At 42.1% G+C, this 19,927-nt stretch overlaps 1 protein-coding gene across 1 annotated transcript in view; it reads right to left on the reverse strand.

Annotated features, from left to right (window-relative positions):
* The window catches only part of LOC107737733 (low-density lipoprotein receptor-related protein 1-like), an 88,926-nt gene that overhangs the window by 57,839 nt on the left and 11,160 nt on the right, over positions 1-19,927 (reverse strand). The window contains exons 3-5 of the mRNA XM_016549319.1: positions 14,327-14,446; positions 13,969-14,097; positions 13,547-13,807 (exon numbers count right to left, since the gene is read on the reverse strand). Of these exons, the coding sequence (XP_016404805.1) occupies positions 13,547-13,807; positions 13,969-14,097; positions 14,327-14,446 (510 nt within the window). The remainder of the gene's footprint in view (positions 1-13,546; positions 13,808-13,968; positions 14,098-14,326; positions 14,447-19,927) is intronic.

Raw genomic sequence — 19,927 nt, forward strand, 5'->3', positions numbered from 1 at the left:
TGTGATCTCAGCATAGCGACCCTCAAAGGGAGGGGGAGCTACCAGGCTCAGGAACAGCTGATCAGGGAGGCTCACAGAGAGCCTCAAAACCCTGAAATAACTGCAAACAAAAATACTGGGGAGCAGAGTGCTCAGAATAACTCTCTCTGCGAAAGGAGCAGAAACCATGCTCAACCTAAATACACGTACCTGGGCTGAGAGGATGAGGAGGCTCAGAGGAGGCTCAAACAAGAGCCTAACAACTCATAAACTTGTCATTACACCAAGTCAGGAGCCTCCCTCTCATTATACACAGTTCCTATTCTGTAAAATAAAATAAAACCAAAAAGGAATTCTGAAAGAGAAAGCACTCCTCGTCAGATTCCTTCCATGCCCCGCCTACAATCCCCGTGATCGGTCTGACTAACCGCCTCGGCAGCCACGAGACCTGAAACGTGGATGAGAGGCGCTCAATTCTCAAAGAGAATCAGGCATAGAGGCATTCTCAACGCGATCACATCTCGCAGCGCGAATGCATCGCATTAAGCTTGTTCAACTCCCTCGGGAGGCGAACGCGCTCGTGCAAACGCTGAGAAAGCTAGAGTACAGACCTCTGCCTCTAGTAGTCCCGCGAATGCAAACAGTGAGCGCACCCTTCTCTCTCGCGAGGCAGACGCATGTGTTTCCATACACAAATCTTGAAGACAAAGAAGAGGATGATGTATTCCGCAGGTGTTCTTTTATACCCGCAGTCGCTTTATTGTTTACGTCATAGGCTGCCGCCTGCCAATGTCAAGTTCATTGTCGTTTTTTCATTCATGCTTCAGACACCGGTGACGTTGAAGACGTTCCCCTAGCGCCCTCTAGAGGACGCAGCGTGGAGTTCCCTTTCAAAAGGGAACTAAAATTGCACTATAGTCTGCAATGAAAATACCAAATAATTTTAATTACACTATTTAAAGTTATTAGATTACTCATTCTTTCTTTCAGAAAAGTTTTCACCATGAGACCTTTAAGTACTTTCAAGATTATTCGAAAGAGCAAAATCATTATTGGAGATTGCTACTTTCACCTCTTCGTTATAATTCTCCCTTTAGTTTTTCTTTCTCTCAAACACGCAGCAGGCAGCCATATCTTTAACACTGAGGGCTGGAACTCAATAACTGGCAACAGGAAGCCAATGATCTCTTCCTATTGAGGGCACACTGCCGCAATCCACCCTGTGACCTTTTACTCATTAAAACATTTTACTCAATGACAGACAAGTCTGAAACAAACACTATGAAAATATGTGAACACAAACACTCTGCATGACTGCATACTTGTGTAGAGTACCCTTCTGGCCTATATTTCCATCTGGTCGGTTACTGAGTGCCAGAGTTGTTGTAAGACCCAAAATATGCACTCCAGGTTGACAGAGATATTTCCTGTCTAAACTAGTGTTCCAACTTTAGAAGATGACTGAAAAAGAAGGCCCAAAATAGAAAAAAAGAAGAGTAAAAGAGTGTTTTTTAGTGGATAAAAAACATCTATATGGACGGATTTATTGTCACTGAGAAAGTTGCGATGCATTCTGGGACAACAACAGGATTCAGGAAATGCTGCCTTAGAATCCACACTCACTTGTCACTAATAGTGATGAATAAGTGCAGGAATGGGCTGGTCAGCAGGTTAAGTAGCAGTCTGGAAGCCATGGAATAAAAGAATAAAAAAAAGGTAATTTTGAGTTTATATTTAAAAATTCAGATTTTTTTTTTCTCTCGCAATTCCAAGATTATATCTCACAATTCTGCTTTAAAGGGGTCATATGATGTTGCTAAAAAGAACATTATTTTGTGTATTTGGTGTAATGAAATGTGTTTATGCAGTTTAAGGTTAAAAAAACACATTATTTTCCACATACTGTACATTAGCACAGCGTCTTCACAACATGGCAGCGGTGGCAGCAACAATAAAGTTACGCTTTCTTTCTTTGCGTGAACATTTGGGCGGCGTTATGCAAATCTTCCCACACAATGACGTAGACATGTGGGGGTGTGTTTAAACGAGGCATTTTAGAAGGGTGTGGACGAGTCTTAACTTTTTATATCGTTGACTTGATTGCAAATGATTGCAAAGATACTATTTAAACTGAACTGAGCTGGATGATGACATCACTGAATTCAATGATGAACTGCCTTTAACTGAAAAATTAGTGTTTACTATTGTCATTTTTGCATTATTGACACACTATTTTCCTAATTAATGCTGTTCAGTTGCTTTGACACAATCTGTATTGTTAAAAGCGCTATATAAATAAAGGTGACTTGACTTGACTTATAAAGAATATCTCTTTGGGTTTGAGACTTTAGTCTGCAACTTTATGGATCTTATCTATTTACGAACAGCTTGTAACACTCCAAAGAGAAAGGAAAACTTGAAATCGCATCATATGACCCCTTTAAAATAAAAAATCAACTCGCTATTCTCTCCTTTCTCCTCGGCTCAGAATCATGAGTTTATAATTCCACACTTATGTCTTTTTTTCCCCTCAGAATGGACAAACTCCGAACTAGGAGATATAAACTTGCATTTGTGAGGAAAAAAAAGTCAGAATTGTGAGATAAAATAGGTAAATGTTATGTAAATGTTATAGGTTTAAATTGTTGGCTATTTAATGCTGTAACTGTAGGGATAATAAAATATGTCCCCCTATGAACTGCATATGTGAATATTATGTAGACCCTTGTTTAAATCAAATTTATGATTGTTTTTCTCTTATTCCATGGATAATGGTTTCCCTCTACTTGTTGCCAGTGTTTTTCTGCTACCACAATGCACGCGCAGCTGCAAGTGATGTAACTGTGACATCTACTACAAATTGGTCTATTAGCAGAGACCCTGCCCTGAGTGAGCCGCACACAATCCGCCATTTTTATCTTCACGCTAGAGCATTTAAAAGCAGCATTCAAGTAAGAAATGTCTTATTAAAGCTACAGAAGTTATTCGGTCAAGAGCAGTGAGTGATTTTCTGTTTCTATTTTATTGTTTGGCTCATATTAACAACGATATAGGTACTGTATATTACGCTGCTGTCGATTAATACACAGATCTAATAGAAACATGCAATTTCTTTCCCAGCTGTTTACCTCCACAGACATATCCGACTGTGGTTTTCTAACGTATGTGTTTTTTTAACATAAACCTGTGTGTATTTGACAAAACCTTGTGTGTATTTGACAGTTTAAGTGCAATAAGACATGAAAGAGAACTTAGTTTAGTGCTCACATGCCGTGTGACAGCCGCTCAGAAAACACTATATCAGAAGTTCAAACTGATATGGCTTTAAAATGCATGATTTCAGAATTAGCTTTATGCACCAGGTGTGCGCAAACACACGAGGAATTTGTTGTGGTTTTTTTAAGGTGCTCCTGATACATACATACATGCATACATACATACATACACATCTGACATGAGAACAGAAAAAAAAACATTTAAATAGTAAGTCTTAATAAGAAATAATAATAATGTGTATGAATCTGGAACAGTAGATTTATGTACAGATTTGTGCATTATTTACTCAATATACAGTTGTATAAATAGAAATATATGTATAAAGAGATATTCATATGTATTTACATAATATTTGAGAAAGAGGCATTATTTACAGCCGTAGAATGAATTACAGAAATGAATTACAGAACACAGGTAATGATTCATGTGTTAGCTGTTTAAGCTGGAGATGGCATGGGGGAAAAAAAACAGTTTTTATGCTTGGTGTTCTAGTGCACAGAGACCTGTAGCGTCTGCCTGAAGGGAGAAGTGCAAACAGGTTGTGGCCGGAGTGAGAGGGGTCTGTGATGATGTCACCTGCCCGTTTCTTCACTCTGGAGTTGTACAAGTCCTGAAGGCTGGGCAGGTGCACACCAATGATCTTTTCTGCTGTCCTAACAGTCCGTTGCAGTCTTTTTAAATCTGATTTGCTGGCTGATCCAAACCAGACAGTTATAGAAGAGCACAGAACTGCCTCAATAACAGCTGAGTAAAACTGTCATCTGTCCCTGTGGCAGGTTGAACTTTTTCAGTTGACGAAGGAAGTACAACCGAGAGTGTAATAAGTCCAATGGAAGGGCGAGACGTCATAGGCGGGTGACGTAGCGACCAGGAAGCTATAAAAGCATGTGAGGTGGAACCGGTGTCAGCTTCTAGGAATGAAGCAAGCACTGACAGGGATGCCGGAAGTATGGCCCCGAGACGCAGCATCTCGTTCCCTTCGGGAACTTGAGCAGCGTCGGAGAACGCTTTGGGAACAAGTATGCCCACGCCTCCAGAATTGCAAATCCCTGACTACTGTGGAAGAGCACAACTAGGACGAGAGAACATATCTAGGCCATAGAACCTGACAAACATGAGGGGCTTGGACCATCCTGCTGCGTTGCAGATTTCTTGCATGGACGCACCTGCCAAGAAGGCCTTGGAGGCCGCCATACCTCGGGTCGAGTGAGCCTTGACCCCCAGAGGCAAGGGGAGATCAGAGGACTTGTAGGCAATAGTAATGGCATCAACTATCTACCGACTGAGGGTCTGCTTCATAGCAGGAAGACCCCTCTTAGGGGGACCATAGCATACAAGCAGTTGGTCCGCCCTTCTCCACAGGGCAGCTCTGTGTTTGTATGTGTCCAGTGCTCGCACTGAACACATGCAGTTAAGCTTCTGCTGGTCAGGCTCCCTGAAGGGAGGAGGACAGAAGGCCTGTAGCACGATAGGCTGTGGTGTTACAGAGGGAACCTTACGGATATACCCCGCACGAGGGTAGAGAAATATTTTGGCCATGCCGGGCGCAAAGTCAAGATACGAAAGGGCCACTGAAAGGGCCTGAAGATCCCCAACTCTTTTTAGAGAAGTAATCGCCAGAAGGAGGGCAGTCTTAATTGTGAGATAGCAATCAGAAATTTCTTCAATAGGCTTGGATCTCCGCACCAAGAAGTGAAAAGTTTCCACTTCAAGGCGTACAGTTTCGTCGTAGATGGGAGCTCTGGATTGGAGGATGGTCTCAACAACCTCGGTTGAGAAACCGGAAGCTACGAGCTGTGCCCCCTAGGGGCCACACCCATAACTTCCACAACTCCGGGCGGGGGTGGAATATCGTTCCCTCCGCCATGAGAGAGGAGGTCCCTCCTGACGGGAATCTCCCATGGAGAGCCGTCGAGAAGGAAAATCAGGTCCGAGAACCATACTCGGCCCGGCCAGAATGGGGCTACTAGCAGCAGACGGACCCCATCCCGGCGCACTCTCTCCAGAACTCCCGGGAGAGGAGCCGGATGAGTCAGAGAGAACCAGAGGGGTCGCAAACAGGTCCACCTGAGCCTGGCCAAACATTCTCCATATTTGCTTCACCACCTCGGGGTGAAGCCTTCATTCCCCGGGCCTCGCCCCTGCCTCGACAGGATGTCTGCTCCCATATTCAGATGCCCAGGAATATGTACTGCTCTCAATGAAAGGATTTTGCCCTGGGACCACACAAGGATCTGGTGCGCCAGCTTGTACAAGGGGCGCGAACGCAGACCTCCCTGGTGGTTGATACAAGAGACCACCGCTGTGTTGTCGGTGCAGACCAACACATGACGATCCCTTAGGTCCGGGAGGAAGTGCTTCAAAGCTTGAAACACGGCCAGCATCTCCAGGCAGTTGATGTGCCAAGTGAGATGGCGACCGCTCCACAGAGCGGCAGGGTGGCCACTCATGACCGCACCCCAACCGGTGAGGGAAGCATCCGTCGCTAGCGTTACGCGGCGACAAGGAGCTCCCAGCACTGGGCCCTGAGACAAGAACCAAGGTTTCCTTCACATGTCCAAGGCACGTAGGCATCGCCGCGTGACCTTGATCATCCGAAGCGGGTTTCCCCTCAGGGAGAACCCCTTGGTCTTGAGCCACCACTGGGGGGGGGTCTCATGTACAGCAGGCCAAAAGGTATCATGTTGGACACAGCTGCCATCAAACCCAATAGTTTCTGACACTGCTTGACAGTGAGTGACCGGCCTTCTCTGACTCTCGCGATTGCAGTGAGGATCGACTTGATCTGAGCAGGGGACAATCGTGCCTGCATCGTGATCGAATCTCACACCACGGCCAGATAAGTGGTCCTCTGTAATGGAGAAAGCACATTTTTCTTGGCGTTTAGTCTTAACCCCAATTTTTCCATATGGGCGAGAATGACATCTCGGTGTCGACCCACCGTCTGCTCTGATTGAGCCAGAATCAACCAATCGTCGATATAATTTAGTATGCGGATGCCCTGGAGTCGCAGTGGATCTAGAGCAGCATCCACACACTTCGTGAAAGTGCGGGGTGAGAGTGCTAGGCCGAAAGGAAGAACTCGATATTGGTAAGCTTTGCCCCTGAAAGAAAACCTCAGGAACTTCCTGTGAGTGGGAAGGATGGATACATAAAAGTATGCGTCTTTCAGATCGATCGTGACAAACCAGTCCTCGGACCTGATCTGAGACACAACTTGCTTGATGGTGAGCATTCTGAACTTCAGTTTCATGACTGAGCGATTCAACTGACGCAGATCTAAAATGGGACGCAGCCCCCCATCCTTCTTTGGAACAATGAAGTACCGGCTTTCCACGCTGCTAAATAGTCTACTAAGGGAACCAGTCTATCGAGACTGGTCTCTGATGTACTTGGAGCTGCTAGCTCAGTGCCCTGAAGCAGAGGACCGGCAGAAGACGATTGAACTAACTGCTCTAGAGACCCCCGAGGGGGTGGCGAGCATCTCAGCTCCACTAAGTTTCCGCGGAAGACACTGAGATGTGTTCTCACTGGAGACTGCTGCGCCCTGGAACTCTGACAGGGTTAGCAGACTGATCTCCTGAGGGCTCTGAGGAGAGACGGGCACAGTGTAATGCGGTGCACCCCGCTCTTCCCCAGTAGGGGCCACCCTCAGCAGTCCTGGGCCATGATTGTCAGGACCGCTTTGTTGAGGGTTTGCTCGACTGAAGCACGACCCTCAGATCGGGCCTCGCCTTGGAAGCCCCCGGCTTAGAGCGCCGCCGACCTCGGTCCCGTTGCGACGCTCAACATTTGAACATCCCTGTATGAGGAGCTGGTCCATGGCTGCTTATTCCATGGACTCTGTGACGCGATCCGCTCTGAACAGCTGGAAGCCCGTTAGATGAAGCGTGCTGTCCGGGATGGCTCAGTTCAGCCAGGTTACCGTGAAGCAAAGCGCAGCAGAGTTTAAAAAGTCCTTGTTTGTGCGGGTGAGGAGTCGTAGTTCGTCTGATTTATTTGCCATGGAGCGGAGATTCGCAAGATGTTATTTGGTGTGCTATTTCTGATGTCCAGGAGTTTGTTTCTAGTAAAGCTAATCGGGAAAAAGTTGCTTAAGACAGGACAAAAAAATTACAAGTACCAAGGAGCGACAAACCATGGCTGTCATCTGCGGCGCCATCATCAGAATGGCCAAACAACCAAACAAATGTTTCGTTTTGGCAGAGTATCTGAGGCACAAGCTGAAAGAGCACAGCCTTATTCTGGAAAAGTGGGCATTTAAAGATACAGGCACGAAAACAGCGTGTTTCTGCTTCCAATCAAAATAGGCATTTTCAAAATTATATAATAAATGATCTGTGGGGTATTTTGAGCTGAAACTTCAAAGGCACATTCTGGGGACACCTGAGACTTATATTATATATCTTGCAAAAAGGGGCTTAATAGGGGCCCTTTAAGACTTCAGTGTAAACACCATTTTCTATGATTGGGTAACATCTTTGAGAATGAAATATCTTTGCATATGGAACATAGATCATCTTTCTGTTTCTAATGTTGTAACTCATTTTCTATCACAATTTCTGGTCATTCCCAAAACAATGCAAACTTGTCTTTTAAACTTTTTCCCAGAACGCTGCTCTCTTTCATTCATTCAAATTTCCATCTCTTTCATAAAAACTCAGAGGAAAATTAACTAAACAGTTATGCCGCTTTTGTGCATGGAATTTTTGTGCAAAAACAGGTATCTTATTCATTAACCACCTGCAGTCCAGTTCAGCTAGCCGCTAAATGTGCTTAAGTAGCAATGCACCATGCAGGTCAACGAGACATTTATTGTATTATTAATGCCCATGGAAAGCAGTATTGATCACTGCGGATGACTGAATCATGAATCAGGTGCAAACACAGACAACACATGCAAGTAAACACTACCAGAAGAGACAATTCATTCTTAAAGAGAAAATAAGACATTTATTGAACTATATTTGATACATCAGGCTTTTAAGGCATATATAGCATGAAAAAGTGAAAACACAGACCTCATACTTGAGGAGGAAAAACACCTAAATTTCATTCAGAGGCCCAAACTGAGCAAAAATATGCAGTTTGGTGCAGATGCTGATATTTATATGACCAAAAAGTAAGATGAATTTGTAATTGTAAATCAATGAGATCTTTATAACAGCATAGCAGACTACTTACATAAAATTATATAAATATCAATATATGTGAGTGTGAGTGTAAGTGTTCATCTCGAATTACTGTATAAAAAAAATTAAGAAAGAAAGAAAGAAAGGGCCAAATGGCATTGTTCCTGAGAATAGATGGTAAAACTGACTGCAGTTCAGTCACACAGCAGGCATCATGGATATGTAAGAAATAGTCTGGCCTACACACACACACACACTGCTCTATATTAATCTGTTTCATTCTCCCTCTCTTTAGCAGGAAGAATGGAAGACAAATCTCTGGTCTTTTTATGTAGCCTGAGTCTCAACAATGTGAAGAGTCTGTCTGCAAGAAGACTGAACACACACACACGCTCTTTGAGCTGTCTTCATGCTGATGCTCAGACTGATGATTAATATTGTAAATATTTCCAGTTAGCTGCAGACAAATTCTCAATGTTTTCACTAAAAATCTATTTTACAATACTGTGAACTACATGAGGATGCCAATATAGGACAGAAACCAAATATTTACAAAGACAGTTCACCCAAAAATTTAATATTTACTCACCCTCATGTCATTCCAAACCATTATGACTTTCTTCCATGAAACACCAGAGGAGGTGTAGCAGAATGTTTACTTTTGTTCTTTTTCATCAAACTTCATGATGCGAGAAATATTGGTTCACCATCGAAGTGGAACTTCTACGGATGATGACGCTATGGGAACGCCTTCGCATGAGCTGGTGTTTAAAGCACATGTGCAAACACCCCAATACAATTGGCTGACGGTAGTCACATGACTTGCTGGCAATGCCATAAAAGGGCACCTATGTCATTGAATCCCCAGATTCAGGAAGTCATTTGTTTAGCGTGTGTGGTCTCCAAACTACTCCCATAGGCCATTTCTAATAATTGAAAGTTGTCTGTTGAGATAATAAGAATGGAGGGTGAGAAAAGATTTAGGAGATGTGTGCCGCCACGTCCCTGCCCTGTTTATCATCTGCCTTTGAGTGGAGTATGCACGGTCAGCCCTTGAAGGAGCTGGCATTGCTCTGCTCACGCCTGGCTCTTTTTAGGGGGAATCTGCACCCCTCAGACTAGGTCCCACTGCTGCTGAGGCAGTGCGGAGGCTGTGCTTGGGGAGATCGCAGGTTGAGTTGGCTGAGCAGCTTGGGACAGGCCTGTCCCTATCTCAAGCTTCGCTCACCAGCTAAGACACTCTCATGCTGGATCTGGAAGCACAGTCTTCAGCCTCTTCCCACTATGGCTGAGAGCATTTTGTTGGATCCATCTGACACTGAGGAGCTGGATGTGATGGGAGTTGAGGCAGATGATGCCAGCAAGCCCACCTCCTCCTAGATCCCTGAATACGAGGAGTTAGTGGAGGTTATGACCTGCGCCACAGCCGGTTTGGGCTTAGACTGTTTGGCGTCGAGAGAGGATTCCTCACGGGTCATAAACCTCCTGCTGTGAGCCTGCCGTTAAATACTGATCATAACAATGATATCGTAATAAACATTTTTCGGCCCATTTGTTCAGTCCCCCTTCATCTAATTATACTATCATCAAGGGGATGAGTGAACATTTATGTGAGGTTTCCCCAGGTAGATGAGATGCTCGCTGACTATCTCTCTCCTGGTGCGTCGACCTCACTAATGACTCCCGTTTTGCCTTCCAAGTCATGCCAAGTAACATCTCAGCTGGTAGGCAAAGCATACATGGCGGCCGGCCAAGCTAGTGGAGTGCCAAGTGCCAATGCTGACCTGTTGAAGGTCCTTGATCAAGGCAAGGGTATACCTCTCGAACCCCTCCAAGAGCTCCGCCATAACACAGACCTCGCCTTCTGTTCCATGAAGCAGGTGGCCCATTCCACTGGCTGCTCTCTCGGAGTGGTGGCTACAGAGCGGCATCTGTGGCTGAACTTCTCGGGCATCAAGGAGCGAGAGAAGAACTTCAGGTAGGCAAGAGTTCAGACAGCAGCATTTGAAGGGTATTTCCCGCATTGAAATCGGGCACCATGACCATGTAGTCGGCCCAAGCTGGAGGCAAGGTCAGAAAGAGAGTGTGGTTACTTGTGATCTATCTCAGAGAAGCCAGGGTTCAAGGCAGCGATCTCGGGGGAAGCCCATGAAGGATCTCTGAGACATCATCATGGAGAAGAGACAACAAAAACCTCCTTCCCTCCTCCTCCTTCCTTGTTCCCACTTCGAGGTGTGTTGGGCACAAGAGGTTGTTAAACAATTACATTTATTAGGAGTTGGGGAATATTACAGATGCTGTTTGAGGATGTTAGTTATGTGAGTTTGAGTGAATGCTGGTCGAGATGGAGTTGTGCTCTCCTCTTCTTAGTTTTGTATTCTCACAGCATGCACATATATTTAAGTGTACGCTGGTTGAGGATATGAATTATGTGGTTGAGGTTGAGCATTACTCTCTTCTTCTTACGCGTTATTTCTTATTCTCACAGCATTGCACATAAAGGTATATGTTGGTTGAGGATGTGGATTCATGTGCAGGTCGAGGTTGAGCATTGCACTCTCTTTTTATTTAGCCATTCTCACAGCTTTGCACTTATAGATGTATGCTGATTGAGGATGCAATCTATTGTACTGGTCAAGGTTCAACATTGCTCTCTCTCTTTTAAGGAGGCATTTTCACAGCATTGCAGATTAATATATATGCTGGTTGAGGGCGTGATTTTATGTACTGGTCAAGGATGAATGGTGCTCTCTCCATTTTAGATTCATATTCTAACAATGTACACATACTGTATATTTTTTTATGTACAGGTTGAGGTTAAGTGATGCTATCTCGTTTAATTTCTCATACTCACAGCATTACATATAGACATGTATACTGGTTAAGGACATGACTGCATTGGTGAAGGTTGAGCGGTGCTCTCTCCTGTTATTTCTCATTTTTCATAGCATTGCACATAGATTTATATGCTGGTTGGTATATGATTACATATTTCGGTTGAGGTTGATCTGTGCTCTCTCCCTATTTTGCTCACAGCATTATATACAGTATATACTGGTTGACGATATGATTTTATGTTTTGGTTGAGATTGAGCATGGCTCTCTCCCTTGTATTTCTCACTTTCACAGATTGAGGCTGAGCATTGCTCTCTCTGTTATTGTTATTACTCTCGCAGCAGTTATGATGCTTTAGGATGTAGCCGAATTTAGTACTCGTGTTTTCCCTCTTATTCCCATCCCTGCAGTATTATTACTTCCCTGGCTGAGGTGGAATGTTATAGAGATATTATTTACAGAGAGAATGCAACAGAATATTCATTTTGTTGCCTCTCACTGCCTCACTCGGGCCACATTCTTGCTGTTGGGGAAGGTAGGGGTAATTAGCAATTGGGAGGATGGGCAGCTTGTGCCTGCTTTCCCTTACTTTTGTCATCCACATAGTGGTGATGCTTGTACAGTAGATGCTGGTGCGCTCCCTCTGCTGGAATATATCTTACCCATGTAGGTACATAGACTATAGCATCTGGTAACTCAAAAGGCAATTTTGGATCATGGGAATGATCCAAAGTCCAAAGAGAAGTGGGATAACAGGATGGGGATAACAAGGTCGGCTCCCCCTTTGCATAACAAGTATGGTACACTTGGATAACTTCAACCCTGGGGCCTATAGCTCTTGGTCACTAAGTGCAAAGTGCACAGAATGGCACTTTTTTGACTCAGCCAGTCTCATTTGTTGAACTTATACAACACAGTGGGCAGGCATTTGTTCAGTATGGAGCAGTGGGTATTAGCATCCCCATAGCATCATCATCGACGCAGTATAGAAGTTCCATAGAAGCTGCCATATTTCATACTTTTATGGCATTGCCAGCACGTCATGTTCTGTCATGTGACTATCATCAGCCAATTGTATTGGCGTATTTACAGACATGCTTCAAACACCGGCTCATGCTGAAGGCGGTCCCCATCGACGCAGCGTCTCGTTCCCCTTCTTGGGGAACCAAAGTCACTTACTTAACCGAGTCATTTTCTTGCATGTCTCTTAAATGAATGTGATGCTAGTGATGTTCCTTATTTGTAAATTGCTTTGGATAAAACCAATGAATAAACAAAAGAAAAAAAACTGTAAATGTCATTGCACTGACTGGAATATATGCATGCGTAATTGACATTTGAGAGCTACACTGGAAAGGAAGATTATCAGTAAATAACGGCTATTTATTTATTTACATTTATTTAGTCATTTATTTACCTTTATGTCATTTTAAACCCATAAGTCTTTTGTTGCACATCGAAACTTAAATGAAGATATTTTCAATGAAACCTGTATTTCAGTCCATTTGACAAAACTTTCAAGCCTTAAAAAGAACATAAAGGCATCATAAAAGTAATCCATATGAATTGAGTGGTTTATAGGGCACATCAAATATGGTCAAAGGTCGATTACCCATCCTTCAGGTTTGTCTATTCTTTAAGGTTGAATGCAACAGTAAGGATGGCACATGCAGCATGGGATGGCTATGTTTTAGAAAATACGCTGGTTACATGATTGGTGAAAATTTGACCTTACAGCTAGTAAGGACAGTTTCACCACATATTCATCTAAAAACATAGCTTAAGCATCTTCATGAATTTGCATGAATTTCCTTAAAGGGGTCATATGATGTATGCACACATCTGAATATTTGGGTTGAACTGTTCTGGAACAGTGTTGTAAATACAACTTAACCACTGATTTCTAGTTGTGTCCTCTTTTGGAAGGCCAAACAAAGTAGTTTCGCTTTCATAACGAAACACACAGCGTCTCCACGACATGGCGGCAGCAACAATACTACAGCAAGAATAAAAGTTACGCCTTCTTTGCGTGAACATTTGGGCGGTGTTATGCAAATCGTCCCACACAGTGACGTACATGTGGGGGCGTGTTTAAATGAGGCATTTTAGGAGGGCGTGGACGAGTCTTAACTTTTATAAAGAATATCTCTTTGGGTTTGAGACTTTATTCTTTGCAACTTTAGGGATATTATCTATTCACGAACAGCTTGTAACACTCCAAAGAGAAAGGAAAACTTGAAATCGCATCATATGACCCCTTTAACTATAACAACCTTGAGTGAGAAATGTGGTTTGTAATGTGAAATCACAGCAGCGTGACTTACGGTGTAAGCTGAGGGAGATGTTGATGGTTCTCTCATCTGTGAAGCTCTTGAGTCCTGTTATCTTAGCGCACTTCAGTCGTGTGCCCGCGGGGGAGTCGCCCACATTGATCCAGCACACTTTTTCCTGCCCGTATAGGAAGTCCATGGCTGTGGTCTGTTTTGTGCTTATGTAGAGTGACGGGCTGCTGGAGCCGCTCAGAGACGTGATCTGGATGTTCTGAGAGTTTGCGATCAGTAACACGGGGAGACGGTCCACAGGCACTACAGCAACAGGAAGACATCTGTTTCATCTCAAATATAGTTACAGTTCAGCGAATAATAATGAATGAAACTGTTGGCCGTTGCGGATACATGTATGTGAGGGAAACGGAATTGGAAAAAGCTTTATTTGATCTTATCTTGGACTGTTATGTTTGTCTTACCGTTCTTGGCCTTGCAGGAGCGGTTGTCTGGTTGAACTAGATAACCTTCCACACAGGAGCAGGTGTACGAGCCGTCTGTGTTTGTGCACGTCTGACTGCAGGTGCCGTACACCGTACACTCATCAAAATCTGAACCCACACAAACACACACACACACAAAACAGTACTTTTTACGTTTTAGATTCTAGTTAGTATGAATGCTATTGTTTATTTATTTTTAAGTATTCATATTGATTATTCCCATTCAATTAAAATAATCCACTGTAATGTCTATATCAGCAGTAATGTCTATATTGTTGCATTCATAGTAGTCTATACTCATGTCAGTCATGTGAAAGTGTGTGTAAAGGTAACCGACCTTTACAGGTCTTTCCATCTTGGCTGATCTCATAGCCGCTCTTGCAGTAGCACATGGGGCCGATGCGTGTGACAGCACAGTTGTCCTGGCAACCAGTGAGAGTACAGTTGAGCGCCAGTTCTACAGAGATCAGAGCAGAGGACGGCTAGAGGTCAAACAACACAACACAATCTATTACCAAACACACTGACTCACACTGCCCGTCAACACTCACTAAAGAGACTTCATGAAGACCGCAAAACAACAAGAAACATTTTACATGCATCTAAAAGGCAAATGACATACATCAAATGAAAGCATATGATAAACAAAATCTCATAAGTTTTGTTTTACTCAATGTAGTAACAGAACTTCATCACATACTGAATGACAACAAAGTACATGCTAGACTAAAGGCACTAGAATCAAGCTAACATGTAACATACAGTAATTCACCAAAGTGCACATTTGTATTTTTATATATATATATATATATATACATATACACATCTAACTATATATATAACACACACACACTCACACCTGTCCCAGAGCTCAGGGGACGCCGCAAACGTGAGCATACAGTCAGATACTAATGAGCCTCTAGATGAACTGCATCAACAGCTCACAGCAGCTATGCTAATATGCTAACAGCTCCTTATGTAGTCAGCCTTAGTGGTTTTGTCAGTCCAATCATATGCTCAGTCCAAAAACTGAGCCCTCATAAGCCCACTTCTGACATGAACACTGTTCCAACATTTCCAAACGGAGATATGGTAATGGCAAACTCAGCAAGTCAAGCTCTATTTGTGTGGCACGTAGGGCTGCTGCCTATGAACATCGTTCCAAATCAGTCACTTTTGAGGTTCCATTTCAGTTGGGATGCTGCCTTAAAAGACAACTGCTTGTGTTGGTAGTAGGCAGCGAGGTAGCTCACTAGGTTTTGGGACAGAGCTAACAACACTCATATTCTGTGTCGATATACAATCACAGCAGAAAGTATGTGAGTGTGTATTTTAATTTGCGTGTAGGTATATGTGTGGATGAGTGTAAGCATGCAAAGTTGAGCATGTGAAGGAAGTTCTTCACAGCTAGTCCTTAAGAGGATTGAGTGGAAATCTGACAGCGATTTGGCCTTTACTTCACATTTCACCATATCACTATGGCAACACAAGTACTCTGATGGGTTACGACTATATACTAGTATATCTACCAAAAATAAAAAATGTTCTTCTCGCTCAAATAGTATAGCAATGCCAAGATCAGAATTGTGATGTCCAGGTTTTGCACATACTGTCAAAAAATTTTAATATATTTTGCTTTGAATAAAAAATTGTCTCTCAAATGCAGAAATTTTACATGAAAAACACATATTAGTCAACCAAATTATTCTTTTAACAAATCATGTAACTTAAAATGTAAACTGCATTTTGTTTGTAACACACTCTCTCTTCAAACATCAAACTCTGAGCCAGTAATGTCTGTTCTAGTTTTCTTAACTAATGCACCTTCTGCTGACCAGTGAACTGTTGACATAGTTTCACTGTTCCTCAAGGTATAAGGTCAGATCGCATAGTCTTCAGTTTCAATGACTGACTCCGTATTGAGTATCTAAAGTGACACATGCCCTCATACATGAAGCTCTGCAGAGCTAAAAGCATGCATCCAAATCATGAATTTGATGATCAAGCAATTCAAATTTGGAGAAAATGCATTTCGTGGAGGGAGGCAGTTTAAATTCACTGCTTCTGCCACTGGACAGTGTTGGGAAGCTACTATACAACTGTGGTTTACAAAACTACTCATAATGTAGAAACAATATGAATATGAAATTAAATGTCTATTCTATTGGGTTGTGAAAAGTGGCCATGGCATACTAGAGTTTGCAATTATGCAGGACTTTGAAGACATGAGTGCATACTAAGAAATGCACTTATGTTAGTACTGTAAGTACTTTTAGTAATCTCCTCAAATCATCAAACTGTTGTCATTCTAAATTATCTATATATATTTGTGTTTTAATTACTTAAGATTTTAATACTTACAAGGACTAGACCGTCTGCACTCATCTCTCAGTCAATACACACTCATAAAACACTGTACATTTTTAAGTGTAAATCTTTTTTGATGATATTTCAGCCAGACATTTCTTTTCTTTCCTCAGACAGAACTGTGGGTGAGGCTGCAGATCAGTCAGCAGGGGTTGCCAATGAAAATCAGCAGCTCTCATGTCAACATCAGCGAATAAACAAGCAATATTAAAAACTAAAGCTTTACCTCTGGTAAAACCGGACACGGCATAAAGCTGTTACCCAAAAGTGTTACCCAAGTGTTACACAAAAATACAATGTAAAAACATAAAACTACAAGTAACTTGCAGAGGAGCATTGTTTTGCTCATTATGTGAGTTGTACTTCGGCTCTGCTGTTCTGCACAGATGAATCTGATGGCTTGAGGCACATTAGTTAGCCCATGGTTACAGATGCTCGTCTTATCAGAGCAAATGTCACTAACAACATTGAAAATTCCTAAATAACTAAAGTCGAATATCTAAAAGTATGACTTATTAGCAGCTTATACGTATGCCATTATTGTTTTTCTTTTGCTTGCAAACTCTTTTTGGTTCAAACTACTGTGTTTGTGTGTGTTTGTGTGTGTGTGTGTGTGTGTGTGTGTATACAAACTCATTAAGAATTTGCCTTTCCTTATATATACAATTTGACCTACAGTACATTGAGATCAGATCTTAAAAGTCATATAACCAGTATACATAAAGTGTCATAAAACATTGTATATTTGTATATAATGTTATATTGTACATAACATTGTAACAAACCTCATGATTGCGAGTGTGATATCATTTTTTTTACAAATCAAAATAAATGTACGAGTCTCACTAGCACTCTGTTCTTCCGACAGATCGGGAGAGTGGGGGCGGCCTTTTGCGTGATGTCGACCTGCGAATGCAGACCCGATGGCTGGATTGCGTTTACATTACACTGAGATCCAATCACAATGCGTCCTCGACTACCTCTGGACCAGGACACGCTGATCGGATAACATTCCGATCAGAAGCGCGTTTACACTTGTCCTTTCAATGTGTATGTGGACAACATCCGGATACAGGTCGCATGTTAATGCCAAGTGTAAATGCAGCCAAAGTAGGATCAACCAAAGACTGCTGAGAAACACACAGTTCTGGCATTTAATTCCAGAACAGATGAGTGTTTTTGAACAAATCAGTTAAGTGAATCATTCAGTGACTCATAAAGACAGTCACTTGTTCTGTACATTAATTAATTAGTGTTTTTAAACAAATTTCTTGACTGAAGTATTCAATGACTAACCTATTAAAACAATCATTTGCTTCATTCCTGAATGAGTCAGTGATTTTGAGTGAATCATTTAAATGAATGATTCAATAACTCACTCACTCACTTGTCACCCTCTACTGGTGTAACGGTGTAACATGCAGAAAGAGTCACTGAAAAATCACCTTCACTGGAACAAACATAGACAAGCGCAGTGATACAAACGGTGAAAAGTCCCTGTGCTGTTGGATTGTATATCAGCACTCTTGGCTACAGCATAACTAATCCAATTTGAGAACCAAAACTACGGTACGTGCTTTATAAATTTGAAATAACTCTGCTTTATATTTACCTAGAAAAACTTATCCAAATGTCTTTGTTTGGAAAAAGTATATAAACCTCTGCCTTCAGTATCTGGTGTCACCCCTCTAGAGCAGCATTACCAACAACCAAACATTTGAAAGCATATATTTTTCCCAAATCAGTTGATCAGTCATGTCAATCACTGTGCCGACTGCACACACAATTATGAAACAAATACTAACCCTTAACCTAAACTCTGACTTTAACTTCAATATAGTGCTGGTAGCGCAGCCTGATAGCAGTACTGTTTGGTCATCCATAATATTTCTGAATTCTGAACTTTTCTTGACAGGTGACTGTATGATTGAGTTGACCAATGAAATTGCCTGTTGGCCAATGTAAGTGCTTAACTCGTTTGGGGGAAAAATAACATAAAAATAAAATCACACTATTTCCAGTAATCAGTCCTGCACATTAGCTTGGAGGAATCTTTGGCCGTTCCTCCTTAGTCTTTCAGTGGTGGAATTTTCTCAGATAACAAAGTATTCATCAATGATGGCAAGCTGTCCTGGTCCAGCAAATAATTATACAAACCGAATACTGCCATCCCATGCTCTACAGTTGGGATGCGGTTGCTATTACTGAATGCAGTGTGTTGGTTTTGCCAAATGTAATTTTTCTTATTTAAACCAAACTGTTTTACTTTGGACTCATCCATTAACAAATAAATCATTCCAATAGTCTTCTGGCTTATCCTTGTGGTATTTAGACAGGCAACAGTGTTCTTCTTGGAGAGAAGTGGCTTCCTCCTTGATGCAGTATCCTACTGTGCACATCATTCATGTTCAGTGTTTGTCTGATAGACTCATGAACATGAAGCCGATGCAAGAGAGGCCTGTAGATCCTTGTTACAGTTCTTTGTGATCTCCTGGTTCATGGATGGTCACTGCTTGGCAGAGAGAAATGGGGGTGCTGAATTTCTTCCATTTGTAAACTATCTTACTGATGGACACCATACTCTTCACAGATACTTCGCTAACAATTTCCAGCCTTGTGAACACAACAAACTTTTATCAGAAATGTTGACTGAGGCATGGCAAGTTTCCACAAACAGGCGTGATGAGGCCCAGACTTTGATAGAGCCGATCCATGATTGTGTTCTTTCTGTTGGGCAGAGCTGCTAAACTCACACCAGATTTATACTGCCGAAACAACTGAAACACCTGAATCCAGTTATGTCTTTAAAATCTTGGAGGTTCACATATTTCTCCAGCATCACAAGTGACAACATAAACAGATTTGTGTATTATTTTTAATTGAAATCTGGTAACACTGTTGGTAAGATACACATAGTAATTCAGGAAATTCATAAGGGTTCACAAACTTTCAAGCATCAGTGTATTTTGTTTGTGTTTGTCCGGTGAAAATTCGAAGTGCAGATCTGTGTACTATCTCTATCAGCTAATACTGGCCACAAGCCATTGCAATTTGAAGGAGGATTTGGTTCGTATCTTCAAACACAGATAAAACGCAACTTAAAGGGATAGCTCACACAATAATGAAAATTCTATCATCATTCTTTCACTCTCATGTCATTCCAAACCTCCAAGACTTTCATTCATCTTTGGAACAAAAATGAAGATATTTTTAATATTCTCTCATAGTTTTTGTACATCCAGTAAAGTCCACACAACAAAAATTTGCAAGCACATTTTAGCTGCCATTGACTATGTTTGCTGTGCTCTGTGTGTTCATCTGTGTGATTATATATAATATATGATTATACATCAATTAAAGCCTAAATAAATATGCTCACCATATAAAGCTTTTGTGTCTCTTAAAGGCAGAGTAAGTGATTTCTGGTAGCCAATGTTGATATTTGAAATCACCAAAACAAATACGCCCCTACCCCAAAAGGGTCTTGCCCCTATTTTGATAGCTCCGCCCCACATATACGTACGCAACCCAGGCAATGATTAGTTCTGTGAAACAAAGCAAAACCAATATT

The sequence above is a fragment of the Sinocyclocheilus rhinocerous genome, unplaced genomic scaffold (assembly GCF_001515625.1).
Source record: "Sinocyclocheilus rhinocerous isolate Xijiao unplaced genomic scaffold, SAMN03320098_v1.1 scaffold4057, whole genome shotgun sequence".
NCBI lineage: Eukaryota > Metazoa > Chordata > Actinopteri > Cypriniformes > Cyprinidae > Sinocyclocheilus > Sinocyclocheilus rhinocerous.